This window comes from Aspergillus nidulans, chromosome IV (assembly GCF_000011425.1).
Source record: "Aspergillus nidulans FGSC A4 chromosome IV".
NCBI classification, from domain to species: Eukaryota; Fungi; Ascomycota; class Eurotiomycetes; order Eurotiales; family Aspergillaceae; genus Aspergillus; species Aspergillus nidulans.
The window spans coordinates 1268072-1285044 of NC_066260.1; the positions used below are offsets into that span (position 1 = coordinate 1268072).

A 16973-nucleotide genomic window follows, 5' to 3' on the forward strand; every position below is an offset into this window, starting at 1 on the left:
AAATATTAAAAATAAATGGTCAAAGTTTCATGCCGCGGGGTCCGTTCTGTCGCACCGGCTTGCCATTGGGAAGGAAATAGAGTAGAAACATTAAACGCACTCCGTCCACAGGACACGCTGTTCAGACCAGTTCTCATGAAACTCCAACCAGAAGAAAGCCTCAAGAACTGTCAAGTCTTCAATAATAATAATCGTAAAAGGTAAAGGCTCGCATTCTGTCCTGCCGAATGTGTACCCAGTATAAGTCCATCCTTTTGTAACCAATTGTTCGTGCATCGTGAAAAAATAAATTGGCAATAATGTCGACAGCCGGTAATGTTGTACATGTCTGCGAGATCGGCGTCAATCCGGAGCAAGTCGCATGAATGTCGAGTTGTCAAGTTGGAAGGCAAAGTTCAGACAAAAAAAGTCGGAAACTGAACTCCTCACGAGGGTGGAGTTGAAGAAAAGAGAGAAGAGAAGAACGCCAATTGTACAGCGCACAAAGCTCATGCACCCATCTAAACAGTTCCCTGCGGCTCTCTGCTCGGATACTGGTCGGACGGTTCCAACTTCTTCAGAGCCACCTCCGCAGCATCTTCCATGGCGTTTTGTAAACAGGAACCATCGAACCAATATCGGGCGGCATAGGTTACTTTGTTGACAGTGACATTACAGGACCACGCTGTGCGACCTCCTAAGAGGAGACAAACGCCGTTAGCATGATAACGAAGAAAAATTTGACGGCCCAGTATAAAAGTCGGTGAGGGGACAAAAGACTCCACTCTTCCGCTGAGACAAAATCACTGCATATTCAGAGAGAATGTAGGCCTGATCTCGTTTGAATGTACCCACTCCATCTTCCCACAAAGACATGAAGCGGGAGAGCGAAATCCGGCAAGCACGGCGCTGAGACTTTGGAGCATCAAGAATAGAAAGAAGACAGGAAAAATTTGAGCATCATGTTCTTACCTCGACGGTCGGAGTACGTATGGTAAACGGGATCTCCAAAGCCCACCTTCTTGCAGTACACTATGAGGCCTTGTATTAGCACATCGAATAATTAAATCGCCGCGGAAGCATGTGGGAAGAAGGTATAGGAAACGAAACGTTTAAACGTCACAACTTTTTCCACCAAAAGAATAGCTGGAAAGTGGGGCATACTTTCAAGTCTCAACCGCCAGTCATATTTGATGTCGAGTCTTGGATCAGACATGATGAACGATAGTGCTTGCTTTATAGGTAGCCGTAGTTGGTGTTTAGACGTAGCAGACGGAAGAGAGGAAGGAGTTATAGGTAAGAGTGTGGGCCGCTTTTTAAAATAGCGTAGTGCAGGCAAGTTGTCGGTTTTTCTTGCCCTTTGGCATGACAACACGGAATTTAATCACCAGAACCTAGCAGATATATTTATGCATGCTACGCTGGTCAAGGTAAGGCTAAACCCCCTCCACTACTCTCCACTCGAGGGACGAGAACCTGCGGATCATCGCCTTGAGGCTGCAACGGGAACGGGCCGATGCAGCCGACAAAGAATATGGCTTGAAGAAACGCCGGAATCTAGGTAAGGGAGGACTGAGGACCACTAGCCCCGGCTAAGGCTAGGGAGATCCATTGAGTTGCCAGTGAATAGGGCGCCAACACGAATGACGTTGTTGTACAGCAAAGGAGAAGGGGCCGGCTTGGGACGAATGATCGCGTTGAAATTCCAGCACTTTAATTTAATTGCTCGCATCATTGTGACTCCAGCAGCCACTAACAATCCGCGAGCACGGAGGTGGCATCGGGTATGAACAGCCTTAGGCCGCCTCATGGAGGACGTGGCCATGAGCTTGTAAGCAAGAACGGCTGAACAGAAGAGAGGTGACAATGCTCGGTACCCAGCCATGGAGGGGCCATGAAGGAGGGGTGATTTAGTTGCCCAAAAGCGGTTTGATGTTGATAATGGGCATCCGGCCACTCACGGTCATTTGCAAGGTCGAGGCGACCCGAAAACCGTGCCAGCTCACAGCAAGCAGCTCAAAACCATTCCGAATCCCTCAGCCCTTGACCCCAAATGCCAGGGAGCCATGCCGCTCTGCATGAGACCGTAAGCGACTAGGGCCTGTTTTATGTCGCCTGAGCTGAAGTGTCTCGCATAAATCAGGGGCGTTTCCGCTCAGCGTGATGAAAGACTCGACGCGAGAGGGAAAAAAAAAATTGAGTAAGACTAGACCCGCCGCGGCAGCTTGCTGGACAAGTTCTAGAGTTTCTAAAGAACAACCTGATGACGAAGATCAGGCTGGTTGGTTGGAAGTGGTTTGATCGAGTCACAGGCTGGCATTCATGGTAATTCGTCGCCTCCAAACTCGGGTACATGGCAGTTGGGCATTTGTGCATCATATACCTCACGTGTCTGGACTCTGGAGAAAGATAAATGGTGGGGTGGAGGATGAAGGAATTAGAAGAGAAGCACATCAAGGAGAGAAAGGACCTGCATAAGGAGGGGAGATTGATAACACAATGCCAACTGGAGGGGCGGAGTAGAAGAAAGAAACTTGTGTTGGGTATCTAACTTGCTGCATGTCATATTCGCACTTTGATTGTTTGAGACGAGCCTCGATCATCTCAAGCCCCACCTCATATAAAGACTTCTCGAATACTCTGTACATACATGTTGTTATAGAGACATTCCTATGCCTAGGAAAGCGCTGGTTCACTCCCCTCTATGCCTGACACCTTCCCGGTCACATCAGATGGCACGCTGATTCGCCGGTAATCTATCCAATAGCAGCAGGGGAATGGGATAAAAATGAGACAACAAGTAACGGCTGGGCCAGGATCGGGCAGAAACCACCATTGCCACGAGTTCTGTACAAATATACAGCCAGATTCTATTTTCATCTCTCGAGTCCCTGCCTGATGCCGCCAACACCTAGATTCATATACATGTTGTGCCCATTCATTCAGGCATACATGGACCAACTATAATGTGTGAACGATATAGCCCAACCATAGCGTGTGAAGCCAGCGCTCAGATCGTCATGAGGGTCAAAAAAAGGTAATACAGTCTCGTGTACATGAACGTGACAAGAAAAGTCGTTAAGCCGAGCACGGGACAGTCCGATATACTTACACGTCAGACTGCCTGTGCCTGGTCGGTGCCGAGGTGTTGGTGGCGTGGCGTGCTTGTCCCATGAGGCCATCGACTACGGATACAATCATCAACGAGCACGACTAAACCTGTAGCTACAATGACACTACATGATGTCAGTTCAACTTTCCTCAAGGCGTTCTTTGGGTGCAGGGGTTTAGCTTACTCGGCGACGTCTTGCATGTTCTTGTATGTGGACACATCATTAATCCACATTGAAGAAGGCGGGATCCAGCCCCCCTTGGCCTCCTCCTCAATCGCTTCCTGGGGTGATAAGATCTCGGGGACAATGTGGGCGATCTTTTTGGAAGTGCGCATGTCAACGAGATGGAAAGATACCTCGCGCAGCCCGTCCTCTCTGCGCGATTTACGTCGCCATTGGTATTTCGTGGCCCAGTACTCGTACTCGTATCGCTTCGTCCTCCCAGCGCCTCTTCGCTTCAACTCTACGTGGGCGTAGTTGGAAAACTCTAGCATGATGCTATCGGCGAGTGTAGCAGGCCGAACAAGACCACTGGCAACCCCATCTTCAGAGAATCCGCTCTGTTCCGACCCTCGTCGTTTGTGATGACCATGTCCACTAGACCCAGGTCGCAAACTCGCCAGCATATTGCTCCACGAGCGCTGAAGCATTGGAGCGACGAATATCGATGATGCTGCCCTCTTTTCTGAGTGGCAGACTTCGCGGCCAGATTCCCGACAATAGCGACGGAAAGAAAACTTTCTGGTAAACAAGTCATACATGCGCAGATGAAAAAGGATTACGTCCTGCTGGTACCCTCCCCGATGCGGAACCCTTGTATCCACCCGCAGTTGCATGTTTCCGTCATCTGTCTGATCGTCATGTCGAATAAGGAGCCTTCGGCAGGAAGGAAATAGTTTGGCGAAACTCGACGAATTCGAGGGGATCACATCTGGTCTGAAGATAACTCGCCGGCGATCCGGCACCTCGAACAACGGGGGTTCGTCAATCTCATCCGCCGAAGTAGATGAATCGAATGTTGACGCGGAGTCCCTGGGATCTAAGTCTTCATCATCATCATAGAGATCCATTTCCTCTTCGTGCCGCTTCGACATGGGCCGGTCACTGTAAATAGTTGGAGCCGTGCTTTTAGACCGGTCCGAGGTATCGCTGTTGGTGGAGCTAGAGCTCGCTGCACTCCTTTCTGGGCACGACCATGCCCTGTACGACACCATGGCGACTCTAGTGCGATATAAGGCGTAGAAATAGTTCGTGAGGACTGACCCTCAGCTGGGTTTGGGTCGACGGGTAGACGTGTTGCTCAGCTGCCCGATTGGGAGATAGAATAACAAGGCAGGGCCGTTGAAATAGTATTTGCAAAAAAGGGTACGAAAAGAATACGGAAAAGAAAATAGGAGAAGAGATAGGTAGAAGATATACAGGAAAATGACGGAATTCAAATCATAGCCACAATCTTGGTAGTCGAACCACTCATTCAGTAGTAAAGCATAGGCCACAAGTTGAGCTGAGGGAGGGGATGATAAAACGGTCATATGAGAATCCGCCTAGAGAAATAAGGAAAACAATAATAAATAAAATAGAGTCAAGGAGGGGCAGCGAGACAAGGAACTAATTGAGGCGGAAGAGCATGCGATTGCTGGGAGGAATGGAAGAAAGCGAGGGGGAGGAACATGGCATTGGTGACGGAGAGCACAACCGCAAAGCGAAGAGAGAGTGGCGCAGAGTGTTTGTTCTAACGGGGCAACGAAGGAGGAATGCAGAGAGCGAACAACACGGGCAGAGACAGGAGCCACGTCGGTCCTCTGTTTAGGCATTACTGATCTACTCAGAGTACCCAAGGCCCTGGATGGAACCAATAAGGGCCAAAAAGCAACGCATAGCGAAACATAAGCTTATCACCGCAAGTATACTATGGGTAAGTCAGTATAATCATCTACCACTTTCTCACTGACTGGTGTTGAGTAGCAGTGGTTGTAATACTGCGAGCAGACTGACTGCCAGGTAGTGACTACGCATTCCCCGCAACACAGGGACGAGAGTCCGCCCACCATCCTCCATCATTCCATCATGGTTCTCTCCATCACCCCACAACCCGGGGTTTCATACTACAGGATACAAATCGCTCAGCCTTCAAGGCGCCGTCTGGCCCAGAACTCGCCTGAAAATTCCGCCTCACCCGTCTGACCGTCCGAGACATTCGTCATCCTTTCCAGCCAAAATCGCGGGGCATTTCGGAGAGCGAGGGTTGCCTGATGCACGCCTCTCCTTCTAGTCCAACCCGACCCGAACAAAACAGTCGCTGCAGGGAGCGATCTTGTGCCTGTAATTCGCATAATCCAGCCGTTCCAGACGTTTCACATGCAGCGACGTCCCCCAGATCGGAGGCAGACTAAAAGCGGGCAGGCTTATGAGAGGCGCTCGCATTTCAGAGGCCGCGCCGAGCGAAGCGCCGGAGGAGAGGTATATACTCGGGCCAGTCGTCTTGAGCATTGGGGACGGCTTCGTTTGATCGATGCCTGATTGCCTAGCGTCGATATTCCCAAGCCCAATTTCTCCGAAATCACCATGAATCGCCATTGACCGGTCCGACTTCAGCCAAACGCTTACGGAGTACGAAGCACGGTTACTCAGATATCTATTCCCAAGACTCTCTTCTTTAATGCAACGGTGTTTACCACGGCTCACAGTCCCGCGAACCACTGGGCGCTCCGCACTCACAAGGTACAGCCAGCAGTGGTTCAGCAAGTGCGGAACCGGTCGATCCACCAAAGAGATCAGCCCTCGCTGTCTAGCACCGGCACCCGCCACCGATCTTCGATCAGATATACTTGTTTACCCTCCTAGTCGCTCAGTAAATCCTTGATGCCCCATGGGCTAGACTAAGTGGTTGACCGGTGTCCAGCTGCTAGCGAGCGGTATCACGGTGCCTCATGATTCAATGATGCCTCATGATTCAACGATGCCCTCACTCTGCTCTCTGCGTTCAATCAGGCCAGGCTTGAGGGCATCCGTGCATCCCGGGTAGAAGCTTATTAGTCAGGCTATCTATTTCGTCTGCACATCGCTGCATCTTAACCCACGAGTGACGAGTGGTCGGGAGAAGGGACAAATCGAGTCGTGAGCTTGACGACTCGCTCAAGAGTCAACAGTTGCCCCCCACAGAACACGGGAGTAGTACAGTGTCGGTTCGAGATATGTCGTACCGTGACTACAAGAATGCACTCGACTTACCTGATCACTCGATATGGACAGATAGACCGGTACTCGGCGCTCGGAAAAGAGGTAATACGCATGTTTCGCTATGGACCCTGTCTCCTTGCCAACTGTCGAACCAGTCAAACCCAGTAATGGGGCCCTTGGTGACGTCGAGAATGCGAACCGCTTTGGCCTCCTGGAGGTCTACAAGGGGGCAGAAGGAAACGAAGAAGAATCACTGGAGCCCCTGATCTTGGAATAGATTGACCGATCGGGCTTGGCCTGACGGAACCATTGGGTACGTCGGCGTCTAAGAAGAATTAATGATCTAGGGAGATCTTCTGTAGGTACCAACGACATCCTAGTAGCGATATTGAATAATGCAGGTAAGGCGCTTGATGATGTCAATCGACATTCGTATCCCTTGCATTTGCTACTTACCTGCTCCGATGCCGAGGGATCTCTGTGGCAGGGAACATTGAGTCCGAGATTTACTTGGTTCGGTTTACTTTCTCGCTGAGAACCGAGTTTGTTTGATTGAGGTATTAATGACCTTATATCTCTGATTCAAGCCTTGAGGCTGGAGTTCTAAATTGGCCAGATCCAAACCGTCTTAAGTATATAACAAGCTACATGTATGTACTAGCCAGTTTAATGTGCCCCTCACGGCGGATCACACCTGCGACCACAAGGGCCGAGGGAGTTTCTCGCCTGGCTGAATCAGGACTCTGTCACGGCACCTTGACGGTGGCTGAGTTAACAAGCCTGCGCGCGACCCTGAAGACGGTGGGTAAAAGCCAACATAGGCTTCCCGTCGAGCGGGGCTTCCGACGGTAACGGACCATGTGTGGAGACCGTAATAAGAAGCAATTGAATGGACGAGCCAGCGACTGACTATAGTTAGTATGGCCTTTTGTGCTTTTACAACTATGCAGCGACCTACCCAAACCCAGCAGCACGGTCATCAACAAGACTCTCAAACACCATCTTCTCCCCGTCGCGCTCATTATGGGAACTCATCGTCTCGCGCATACTCTGCAGCTTCTTCCTACGATCAGGAGAGTCGTGCATTTGTCCATTCCGGCCGACGAAGACGACTTCATCTTCAGAGTCTTCCTCTGACGATGACGGCGCGTCCGCAAGACCGTCCTTCTGACGCACCAGTTGTCTTTCGTTCCACCGTTCAATGAACTGCCGAATGTCCTCTTCTAGATCCTGGAGCATACCACGTGCAGCACGAGCATGCTTCAGCTTCAAACGAAGTTCCTTCGGAATGTGGTGTCTCTCGGTCTTCGCATCGCCTGGAGAACGTCGTTCAATGTGCGCGTAATGCTTATCCCACAAGGGCGCGAGGAAGTACGGCATAGGCTCATGACGGGTATGGGTGGGCTGCGGCATCCAATCATTAGGGGATGGAGGCTCCGCCCAGGGGTTGTGCAAAAGACGATCTTTGAACAAAGCAGTCGTGTCAGTCATCCAACCCGCGATATAGGCGGTGATACATGGATCAAGACGAGAGCAGCAGATCGCCCTAACTGCGCCATCCTCACCCAAAAAACATACCGTTCTCCCAGCGTTGCCTCCGGCGACTGCCATCCTTGCCCTTCAGCAGAGCTTCTCGTCTTTTCAGACTGTCACGGCGGAGTGGTTCACGACGTCGGAAGCTAACCGCCGGTATCTTTCGGGCCTCCTCGGTGCCTTGGCCCGGGGTCTTGACTCTAGGCGCACCGCCTTCTGCAGCCGGAACAGGGTCATCAAGGGGAATCGAGAGGGAGACAGTCGTCCCGCGCAAGGTGGCGTTTCCTGCGCTCGTGGGCGCCGAATCTGTGATTGTCAAATCCTGTAGAGACGCAGCAGCCTGCTCCGTCCAAGCCGAAATTGCCTGGGCTTGCTGTGGAGACAATGGCCCTCTACCGTCCCTTTGCGACGGAAAACTAGGGTGGATAGCCATGCTGAAGGACCCGGGAAGATGGTCAATGGCGATTAATATGAAGCAGTACCGAGCCGAGAAGATAGCAGTCGCGGGAGAAGCGTCGCACCAACGATCCCTCTTAGTCAATAAGGCGTCTTTTGCTGATAGGAAGAGGGAGCCCCAAGACGAGAACGAGCGGGGGACGAAGCGCGACAGATAAGTGATACCGCGAGAGCGCGTCGGGGTACGGATTAACTCGTTCCGGCTTCCCCCAGTAAGCACGAAAAAAAACCCACTCGTTGACTCACATGCTAGGCCACGTCCACTGATTGGTCTGCTTCTCAATCATTGCTCGTATCACGGCCAGTGATGCCTGGTCGATCCGAAAATGACTCGATGGTTCTCCGATGATTCATTTCTGCTCATGGGATCCGTGTCCTTGGTCCAGATGTAGCTTGGACGCCATCTGCCCTGCTTGAGGCACGGGGTAGATCACAACGCTCTTGATTGGTATGTCCCCCATTTCCCGACGTCATTGGTACGTCTGCACTAAGTTCAGTTTGTCTCCGCAATGAATGTCACTCATAAACCGAATAATGAATACGTTAGTCATATTAATCGTACAATCAATGCCGTTGTTCTTCGTATTCCGAGCAGCATCATCCGCCCGCTTGGAAGGATAGATAAGCGGCCAAAGACATGCCAACAATTCTGACGGAGATATTATCAACTCTCTCGCGGAGCATGCAATTTCACCAAATACCCAGAGATGGCAGAGTCCGAGTCTCGGCGCAAGCATCTGTCGAAGGACATGACAATGTCCCAGGCTCACTGCAAGATAATGTCCAAGGGGCAATGACCTTGAGGTACGACGCAAAGTAATAGGGGTTCAGACATGCTTATCATGCCTTTTTATCACCCCCAGATAGGCGGCTCCAGATTCTCTGGCCAAGCTTGAAAGTAATCTACAAGACCTGGTTCTCAGGAGCCGATGGCCAGGCTCGGGATATGGTTAGGCTTACCCACTATGGTATTACGGCTCTGGCCTGTGCAACGTATTTTTCATGCTCGCAAGACAAGGCCGTGGCCGATATCACCAACTAACTCTTCAACCATGCTCGAACGACTTGGTATACTCCGGACTCCTTGATCACTTCGGGGCCACGATTATATAAATGCACGAGCCCAAACCGTAGTGCTGCCGTCGGATTCTTTCTCTGAGTTATTAAGCCGCGAGCCGGACTCCTTTCCATAGATGTCGTGAACACGATCCAGTTCAAAATCCTAGAGCAGAATATCTTCTCCTCGATAAACAACCGCTAAGATGTTCTGATTACGACAAAATGCTGCATGAGTAGGTTGTCTGGATCGCACGTACGATTCGTCGAAATCGCGTGTCCAGTTCGCTGGTGGGCCCCATGCAACGCCTCCACAGCTGATATCCCATTCAACAAGCTGGTTGTTCTTCAAGGCCGCAAGCAGCAGCTGATCCTCCTCTATAAAAGAGAGCAGTCATGCACATGGACGCAATAGGCAGCGTGCACCACTCGGCCCATAAATCGAGGTCCACGAAGTGTCTTGACACCAAACGAGGCGAGATACTTCCCCGTCTCTCCAAACGTCAAGCCCCATACTGGTTCTTTATTATCAATGACTTGAGATTCCTCGCAGGTGACACTGTCATAGCAACAACAGATCCGGTTGACATGCCAATGGCGAAGTACTTGGGGGAGGTTACCACGCTAGTCGGTCTGGCTGGCTTGGGATATATGAACGTGGAGAGACAGTCATCCCAGTTATGATACGGTAGGCCACGAACCAACAGGCCTCTCGTGTCGAGCCGAACAGCCGCCGGAGGGTCGAATCGCGCGGACAGAGCGGGGCACGAGGTTGTAGATTGATGAAGGATAATGCAGTAATTCCTTGCTGCATCTAGTCACCAGGTGAATCAGATCATTACCCAAATGCTGCAAAAGAACAAGCTCCCTGCGTAGGCCGAACGGAGGCGTGTGCTGCGACTTTCGGGCGGCGCTATTAACGAAGGCCATGCGGGGGAACAAATAGACGGGGAGAACAGGGGGAGCAGGGAGATCGGGGGGAACAGAGTGATGGGGCTGGGACTGCAGGGTACCAAATTAGCAAGTGGCGGATCAAGATCAAGTTAATTAGATGGATGGATGCATTGAGACTGGCCCCTTTACCCAAGGCTGGGGGCGGGAGGCGAAGCTCTCCCCACTAGAAGTTAGGGCTTATAACAGCAGGTGCATGGGGGATCTCTACAAAAATACCCATCAAAGACTGCAAATAATTACTTAACCATTAACACCAGGTACTAACCAGCATCAACCTATGGCTGTGATAAATTCTAGAAATAGTATCGGCAGAGCCCCTGCACCTAAGCACTTCTTCTCCCGTGGCTCTACCGCCATGCTGGGAGAGGACTTGTAACTAGCCAAGTACCAGAAACAATGCGGCGATGCAGCGCTAGCAAACATGTCGTAATTATGGTATGTCCCTGTCTCAGCTTCAAAGCCTGCATCATTCACGCAAACCCGGGTAAGCAACACTGGCAGGGCGGCCTGGAGAGACAGAGACCCAGGCATTTGTAAGTGTCCCTATTCTGAAGGGAGTACTTACTAGAATAGAAGCGCGAGGAATGATGTTTAAGGGGAGACAACAGGCGCGCAAAGAAAGATCCACTATCTCTTCGAGTCTACGTACCCAGTCCCATCAAAGTTCTGTCTCGCCTAGGGCTGGTAACTGTGAGTATTTATACTATAATAAAAAACCACAACTAACCCGGCACAGACCCTCTTTTGTATGCGCATCTTCAGCGCGAAGCAAAGCGCGTACGCCTCGCAAGAATCATTCAGAACGATTTTCATGATCATGTTGTTTGCGGCATACATCTTTGCAACTTTTACGCATTGATTTCTGCGCGAGGACTGGGCCAAGCGGGTCATTGGCGCTTAGAAACTGATGAACACAAACTCAAGTGCGAATCGGGCGGATCAGGTACAAGGATCGAGATTCCCGGATCGCTTGCGGAGGAGGAGGGCTCTCGAGACGCCTTGATGAGGAATCTCTGCGTTTGGCTATACGACAATGGCTTTACGGAGATATGAGAATGTCCAAAATACCGACCGGATGATATACGTAACCCTGACAAACGGCAACTTGGATTATTGCTGACAATCAGCGGTAAAAAATTGATTTGCAGGTATGGATGATTCAAAATTAGGCAGCCTTGTTGATAGACAAGATGAAATATAATTTGCTTTTTTTATTCTTTTTGACAAGGATGGGCACTGCCCCAATTCCCATAAAGTGTATTATCTGCAGGCGAATCCGATGGGTTGATCAATAGTTATACCAGCATTGTGCTCTTAGACCTATTATCCAGGCGCTAATAGAGCGACTAAGATTCCTGCACGATAGAGTTATGTTAAGAAGGACGAGGCTGAAGCTGCCCGATATCTCGGTAGACCTTCCACGCCTCCGTCAGCCTGTCCAGGACACTAGGCCGGTATAGCCTCGAGGTGCTGCGTCCCTACTGGACGCTGATTCATATCATGCATAAAAAGAATATTTGATGATGTACTCGAGCACTATCTCGTCAACCCTCACCACAGTGACATGAGCATCATAAAAAAACCCACCATCGCATCATGCTACACCCATCCAATGGGAGACTCCCTTCACGGATTTCCCGAAATGCAGATTGACCGGGATATCCTGCTACAAGACTGGGCCTCCATTCTAGTTATTGGCAAATTTGGCACTATACGCCCGGTGCTCGAGCCAAACAAATGGCTCGCAACGGGGTCATGCAGAGAGATCCATGGCCAAATGTGCTAGACGAGGTGACCAAGACCCGAGACCTGGTCGTCAAGGGGAAGCACTTTAGCCTATCGACCGTGCTAGATAAAAGTCAGGAATGGCTGAAGGCGCACGGGGGGCAGTTCGACTTTGTGGATTCAGATAATGGGCATATGGGAATCGCAGCGAAGGAGTGCGGCGTCAGGTATGGGTATCTGCATATTATTTCGGATAATTTGGCGAAGAAGTATGCCTATGAACTGTCGAATGAGCGCTTGCAGAAAGTACAAATGGGTCGAAAGAGGCTGATTCGGGAAATGAAGGAGGTTCTTGTTGAGTTCTTTGTGTGCTGCACTGGGAAAACACGGACAATAACGCAAGGGGATCAGTCTCGCTCATTATTTGATTACTCCAGTTGGTAGGTAGAATGCCCTAGCTAGTTATGATACGTATAGATAATTCTTCACCGAGAATTATCTGCTCTATCCCTGTATAACTACTCGTAACTCCCTTCGCCTGTCTGGCGTAGAATGAAGGCACTGTGCGGCCGGTAACTGCATTGTATGACTCCATTTGCCTTGCGAATCTATCCCCGGGGACATATAGGCAAATATTGGGCAATTGGCTAGTGCTATTCAATGGTGAAACAAGTAAAATACCAAGCAGAAGCCAAAACAACAGGCAAACACAACATTATCTGGACTCTAAAGCTGATCCTATCAGTTGCAGCGGAGTTGATATTCACGACTAAAGCTAGCAGCTGGAGCTTCATTGTCTACAGGGACAGTGAATGTGAATTAAGCTTGGACGGGTTATAGTAGTGGCCTAAATTTTGTCTGCTTTGAAGCCATACGCCGGCTGGTTGGTAGTATAATGGGCTTTCACTTTGTTTTTTTTTTCTCCAGTAGCAGTGGTGTCTTGTACAGTCCACCACCTGAAGCCCCCTATTCTTCACCTAACTATCCTGAATGCCAATACTGTTGACGTGTCCTTTAGACCTTGGTGCCCCTCAGCATCAAATGATAAGTTACGCTGATGCTAGATGCGAGGCTGACCGTAGGTTATTGCTATTGTTTGTTCTTCGACCTTCATATTCTTCTCAGTAAACGAACATATCAGCCAGAACTCGCTGTGAACTCCTCGGAGTCTTAAGGTTCTTGTCTAAGGCAGCAAGGATGACGATATTTTCTGGGACTGGGGTTATCTTGAAAAGCTTGTCAAGAGATACCCTGAACAATCTCTCTGAATGAGCTGAGGCAATGGCGGATGTCATAGCGACTGTTCTGGCGCTTGGATTTGCTGCTGTGGCCAGAGCCAGCTCAGTGCCGGGGAGAGGGTTGGTACTATCTTTTCTCCAGACATGGTATCTTGCAGGCGAAAAGACTGGTGTGAAAGCTTCTCTTTTGCTCATAGAGCTGTGCTTACCCGAATTAATTGCAAAAGCATCAGGTTTCAGGTAGTTCCTGATATCGTAAGCCAGTGGGACTACGACATCGTCTAAAATGACGAGATCATATTCACCCTCGTTGAGCTCTTCGAGCTTAACCAAAGACGCCAATTCCAACTGCAGCTGCTCAGTGGAGCTGATTACTTCTTCAGCAGCCATTTGCAGTAGCGTCAGGGAGCAAAACCGCCGCTGCTCACCATTTCGACCACCCAGGAACTGCAAAGCCTCCCTGTACGACGGTTCAGGTCTGGAGGTGATGTGCAGGATCTTCGAGTCCGGGAACTGGTGGACAAAGATCTACCAAGCGAGCCTGGTCATCCAGGATCGGCGTCTGTAGCCTATCCAAGAACTCAAATGCTATGTCCCATTTCGTGCGGAAGAACAAGGGGCGGCTGGGCGTGTCCGAGGCGGCTCCAAAAGCCAGTCAGCTCAAGACTCTGGATGCCCAAGAGCGACGGCCTGCCGGTTTGGTCACCAGCTTGCAGGCACACGTTGCCCTATCGGCAAAGACTCCGGAGACCTGCAATGACTGCATGAAAGTCGGGACATAGGGCCCATTGATTGGCTGCCCCGTCCGTCTTTCCACTGCCGCAAAGATGGCGTGCAATGCGGCATCGAGCAGGCTAGGGTGGATCAGAGTTGCATGTGAGGGTGCTGCGGAGTTGAACCAGTGTGATGTCCACCTGAGCGGTGCTGTTGCGAATACAGAACCACTCTTAATCCCTCCAGACATAAGGGCAAAGCTTACTCCGTACTGAAGCCCTAATGAGTGAATCTGCTCGTAGAACATGCGTGGGACAAGGGATCTCACACTCTTGGCCTGAAGCTCGGAGAAACCAAGATACGGCTTCTGGTGGCCCATGGAGGCAGCTGGTCCTTCTTGAGCGGAAATAAGTCCTCGACAGTGTTCTGTGCTGTCTGCCCCTATATTGCTTAAGGATACAATGCAGAACTCGTAACCTGTCTAATGAGCGCTTCCTGAGACTCAGACGATGGCAACGTAATGCCCTGCTTTGTGCCATCATGATTCACGCCCGTCCCGCGGACAATGGCTCGGATGACATCGCCGTCAAACTCGGCCTGGCTCTTCCGTTTGTGGATAATCGCACAGATGCCTTCGCCGCGGACGTAGCCTGATCTGTCTGCGTCAAATGCTCGGCAACGACCGTCAGTAGAGAGCATACCTAGGTCTGTCATGGTAATGAAGATGTTGGGGTCGAAGTGCAGCGCAGATCCCAGGACAATGGACATGGACGCCTCGCCGGCCTGCAGCGTCTGGTTGCCGAGGTGGAAGCAAACAAGGAGGAAGAACAAGCCGTGTCAACGGTGGCACTTGCACCGTGCAGGTTGTAGAAGTATGATATGCGGTTGGATAAGATGGAGTTCCCTGTGTCTGTGATGGAGTACTTTGGATAGTACTCCAAGTCCTTCGTGATGGTAGAGTTGTAGTCGTTTGTAAAAGTACCGCAGAGTACAGATGTCTGCGATCCAGCTACCTTTATGAGAGGAATACCTGCTGGACTTGTTAGTATGTTTGAAGATAACGCATGTGGAGACCATTACGTACCATCTTCCAAGGCCTCGTATACTACCTCAAGCAACAGTCGTTGTTGAGGGTCCATAGCCTCAGCCTCGTTTCCCGAGCATGTGGACGATCTGACGCGTATCTTAACAGAAATTCTGGACAATGTTGTTTGATAAATGCTAGATACTCTCAACACCATTCAGTATCAGCTTAATATTGTTCACTTGATCCGTCTAGCAATGTAAATTTGTTCTACTCAAGATTCCCATTATCATGCCTCTTTCGGCCCGAGTACTATCAGACCAATTTTTCTATCTAGCAGTCAGACGCTGTCTAAAACGGAATAAAAGCCCCTTGACTCCTACCCTGCCAACTCATCATTTCATTATCTCGCCACCCCGCTGATGGCTTTCCAGAGCAATTCAGCCCCCAACAAGACGTGTTCAGTGCATGCAGTCTAGACTCTCCCAAATATCCGTGTCAGGGCGGAGCATTACCTGCAGCACGTGTGGGAGACTCGACATGATTGTGTTCTGTTTACGGGGTTAAACTAATGATAGCAAATATAGGGACAAAGCTTTCTAGGTCCCTGCAGTTAGGGTACATATAACTGGACTCCCAACGCTGCGTACCTCGACCACCCTACATGAAAACAAAGACTTTTCTAACTTAAGAAACCATCATTATGTCTCCCTGGTTATCCGGCTCGGGCTCGAGCTCCAATTCGACAAGCATACCGGCGCCCCTCCCAGGAGGTGACCCCGCGGTCATTGTCGGCATGGCATGTCGTGTGCCTGGAGCCTCTAACCCGAGCGACTTATGGGACTTGATTGAGCAGCAAAGGGACGTGCAGCGGAAGATGCCAGAAACCAGATTCAGCGTTGATAGCTTCTACCACCCGGATGGTAAGAATAAGGGAACGGTATTAGTGCATGCCATCCTTTCTCTGATTATCATCCTCACTAACTTTCCAGACAAATGCCCAATATGTCTACTTTCTTGATCAAGACCTTGGCGCCTTCGATTCAGGGTTCTTCAACAACTCAGCATCAGACACACTATCGTGCTCCGCGTCTATAGAGTGCCCTTCCCAGCCGGCAAACTGCCCAGGCTGCCAGCCCATGTACTCATTCTCGTAGCGATCGAGATAGAACTTCCTACTGGGCTCCGTGATTATTCCTGCGGGAGGTACTTCCAGAACTGAGCACTTGATAAAGTCAACCTTGACCTCCCTCAGAGCGGAAACGAACTCGCCGTTTGCGGCCCGCTTCACGAGCGCCAGCACGTTGTAGATATGCTTGTACATCTTTTCCCACATGGCCGTCGACTCATCCCCTTTGTTCTCTTTTGCATTTGCATCTTCTCTGGAGGGCGTAGACTGCCGGGCGTCCAGGATCGGCTGCCCCGCTCTCTGTGCAATGGCATTGTACGTGAGCACCGCCAGTCCCTCCTGGCCCTCACAACCCCAGGCCGGACGGGCAATGGGATTTTGCGTATCAATTCAAATGATCTGGAGGATAGTCTCCCCCTGTGCGCTGAGCATCTCGGCCATTTTCAGTGCCACCAAGCCGCCAAATGAACAGCCGCCGAGTAGATAGGGACCCGTGGCCTGCTTGCTGAGCACGAAGCGAATGTATTGGCGAGCGACATCGTCAATTGATGATGGCAGCCGGTACCGGCGGGGCCCGTTGAGGGGAGATCCGATCGCGTAGATGGCTCGTCCGCGGAAGTCAAGGGTGCCGAATGAGTTGTAGGGCAAGGCCAAACCTGATATGGCGTGTATGAGGAAGAGGGGAGCAGGTCTGGACTTTGATTTTCCCTGGACCTGGAAGATGGGGATCATTTTTGGTAGATTGGCTTTAGGGAATTCAGACTGGGTGGTGTTGTGCTACCTGTGGAGGGCGAAAGACGATTGATAGGGTTGCATGTCGTCAGATTGTGGACAGGTCCCATCGTATCAATTACATGTGAACCCACGCTGTC

At 50.6% G+C, this 16973-nt stretch overlaps 6 protein-coding genes across 6 annotated transcripts, besides 1 other annotated feature; 2 read left to right on the top strand and 4 right to left on the bottom strand.

The window, feature by feature from the left end:
- Nucleotides 1-16973: part of a sequence feature (contig 1.117 1..274575(-1)) that runs on past both edges of the window.
- On the bottom strand, nucleotides 501-1195 carry ANIA_11541 (double-stranded RNA binding motif domain-containing protein; the record flags this gene model as incomplete). Its single annotated transcript, XM_050611957.1, has 3 exons — nucleotides 501-676; nucleotides 952-1011; nucleotides 1144-1195. The coding sequence occupies 3 exons, from the start codon at nucleotides 1193-1195 to the stop codon at nucleotides 501-503; spliced, it is 288 nt and encodes a 95-aa protein (XP_050467925.1).
- Nucleotides 2832-4604, bottom strand: ANIA_07026 (uncharacterized protein). The gene is made up of 2 exons (XM_050611958.1): nucleotides 3276-4604; nucleotides 2832-3215 (listed from the first exon to the last, which is right to left on the bottom strand). The coding sequence occupies exons 1-2, from the start codon at nucleotides 4304-4306 to the stop codon at nucleotides 3095-3097; spliced, it is 1152 nt and encodes a 383-aa protein (XP_050467926.1). The 5' UTR covers nucleotides 4307-4604; the 3' UTR covers nucleotides 2832-3094.
- ANIA_07025 (uncharacterized protein) lies at nucleotides 6961-8238 on the bottom strand (the record flags this gene model as incomplete). Its single annotated transcript, XM_659537.1, has 3 exons — nucleotides 6961-7177; nucleotides 7231-7735; nucleotides 7851-8238. 3 exons carry the CDS (start codon nucleotides 8236-8238, stop codon nucleotides 6961-6963), a joined length of 1110 nt encoding a protein of 369 aa, XP_664629.1.
- Nucleotides 10693-11324, top strand: ANIA_07024 (uncharacterized protein; the record flags this gene model as incomplete). Its single annotated transcript, XM_659536.1, has 3 exons — nucleotides 10693-10697; nucleotides 10840-10961; nucleotides 11008-11324. 3 exons carry the CDS (start codon nucleotides 10693-10695, stop codon nucleotides 11322-11324), a joined length of 444 nt encoding a protein of 147 aa, XP_664628.1.
- On the top strand, nucleotides 12009-12524 carry ANIA_07023 (uncharacterized protein; the record flags this gene model as incomplete). Its single annotated transcript, XM_659535.1, has 2 exons — nucleotides 12009-12362; nucleotides 12474-12524. The coding sequence occupies 2 exons, from the start codon at nucleotides 12009-12011 to the stop codon at nucleotides 12522-12524; spliced, it is 405 nt and encodes a 134-aa protein (XP_664627.1).
- On the bottom strand, nucleotides 13118-16833 carry ANIA_07022 (uncharacterized protein; the record flags this gene model as incomplete). Its single annotated transcript, XM_659534.1, has 8 exons — nucleotides 13118-13694; nucleotides 13957-14389; nucleotides 14419-14740; nucleotides 14791-14978; nucleotides 15033-15145; nucleotides 15623-15632; nucleotides 16050-16401; nucleotides 16555-16833. 8 exons carry the CDS (start codon nucleotides 16831-16833, stop codon nucleotides 13118-13120), a joined length of 2274 nt encoding a protein of 757 aa, XP_664626.1.

What these genes read in the sequence shown, in the direction of transcription:
- ANIA_07026 (XM_050611958.1), bottom strand. Translation starts at nt 4,306, where the DNA reads ATGGTGTCGTACAGGGCATGGTCGTGCCCAGAAAGGAGTGCAGCGAGC. An exon ending in AACATGCAAGACGTCGCCGA is followed by an intron (nt 3,216 to 3,275) that starts GTAAGCTAAACC and finishes GACATCATGTAG; the next exon opens with TGTCATTGTAGCTACAGGTT.